General features: G+C 40.4%; 1 protein-coding gene across 1 annotated transcript in view; it reads left to right on the top strand.

Moving 5' to 3' along the window:
* LOC138035484 (bridge-like lipid transfer protein family member 1) overlaps window positions 1-478 on the top strand; it is a gene marked incomplete at both ends in the record, with an annotated part of 7,419 nt that extends 6,941 nt beyond the window's left edge. Inside the window, one exon of the mRNA XM_068882158.1 lies at window positions 277-478. Coding sequence (XP_068738259.1) covers window positions 277-478 — 202 coding nt within the window. The remainder of the gene's footprint in view (window positions 1-276) is intronic.
* Window positions 479-915: the final 437 nt, after the last annotated feature.

Below are 915 nucleotides of genomic sequence, written 5' to 3' on the forward strand. Positions count from 1 at the left end.
GATTTATTTTTAGATTGAATTTCCCGCAAAGGAGACTCACGAAGGAGCCCGATCTCCAATCACAAGAAACTAACTTGACATCATAGCGTCACCGAACCGGAACTGCCTTTGTTTTCTAAAAATAGATCGGTCTGTAAAAATGATGTGTGGGAGTTGTCCCTTCTTAGACATGGACTCCTGGTAGTAACACGATTTAGCATAGATTCTGTCAGCAAGCCAATAAAGATGCAAAACTGTCTGCAACATTTAATAACTTTTCTTCTCATTTTGGTTAAGGTACCAAGAATGTCATTTCCCCGGGACTGAAGGTCATCGAGAGCTCCTCCGAAACGGAAGTGAATGGTTGTCATCATAGCCAGTCTTCGACGTCTAGTCTCGGAGGGACTAGGTCCAAGTGGGAGACGGTTGTTGTTGTGGCCGTGAATCTGTCAAGACTCGACATTTCGACCAATATGGGAAGCGTTATGGGACAAACACTGTAAGGGCATGCTCTGTGGTGTCTATTTCCTTGTTACTAGCGTTTACATTTTTCTATTGGAGCGACTTTCGAATGACCTTGAAAAATTGTTCGCAATTTGTTTCACGGACCAATGTTTGGCAAGATTAAAACAAAGATAAACGTTATTCCCGCCAAGGAAACTCCTAATATGAACAGTAGACAGTTCGATTGCCTAATCACATTATTGCATTTCAAATGCCGTCAAAGCGAAACTTTCCAGAAAGTTCCATGGAGAGATGACATTGTTTGTATACGCGTTCGCTAAGCCAATGAAAATTCGCGCTAGTTTGTTTTTGTTCGATAAGCCAATTAAATGTTTTGCATTTTTGTTTACGTTCTGCTTTTAAGATTATTTTTCAAGGTCTTATGAAAGTCGCTCTATATAATAACTTGACTAATGGAACCAAAAGGTCGAG

The sequence above is a fragment of the Montipora capricornis genome, unplaced genomic scaffold (genome assembly GCF_036669925.1).
Source record: "Montipora capricornis isolate CH-2021 unplaced genomic scaffold, ASM3666992v2 scaffold_413, whole genome shotgun sequence".
NCBI lineage: Eukaryota > Metazoa > Cnidaria > Anthozoa > Scleractinia > Acroporidae > Montipora > Montipora capricornis.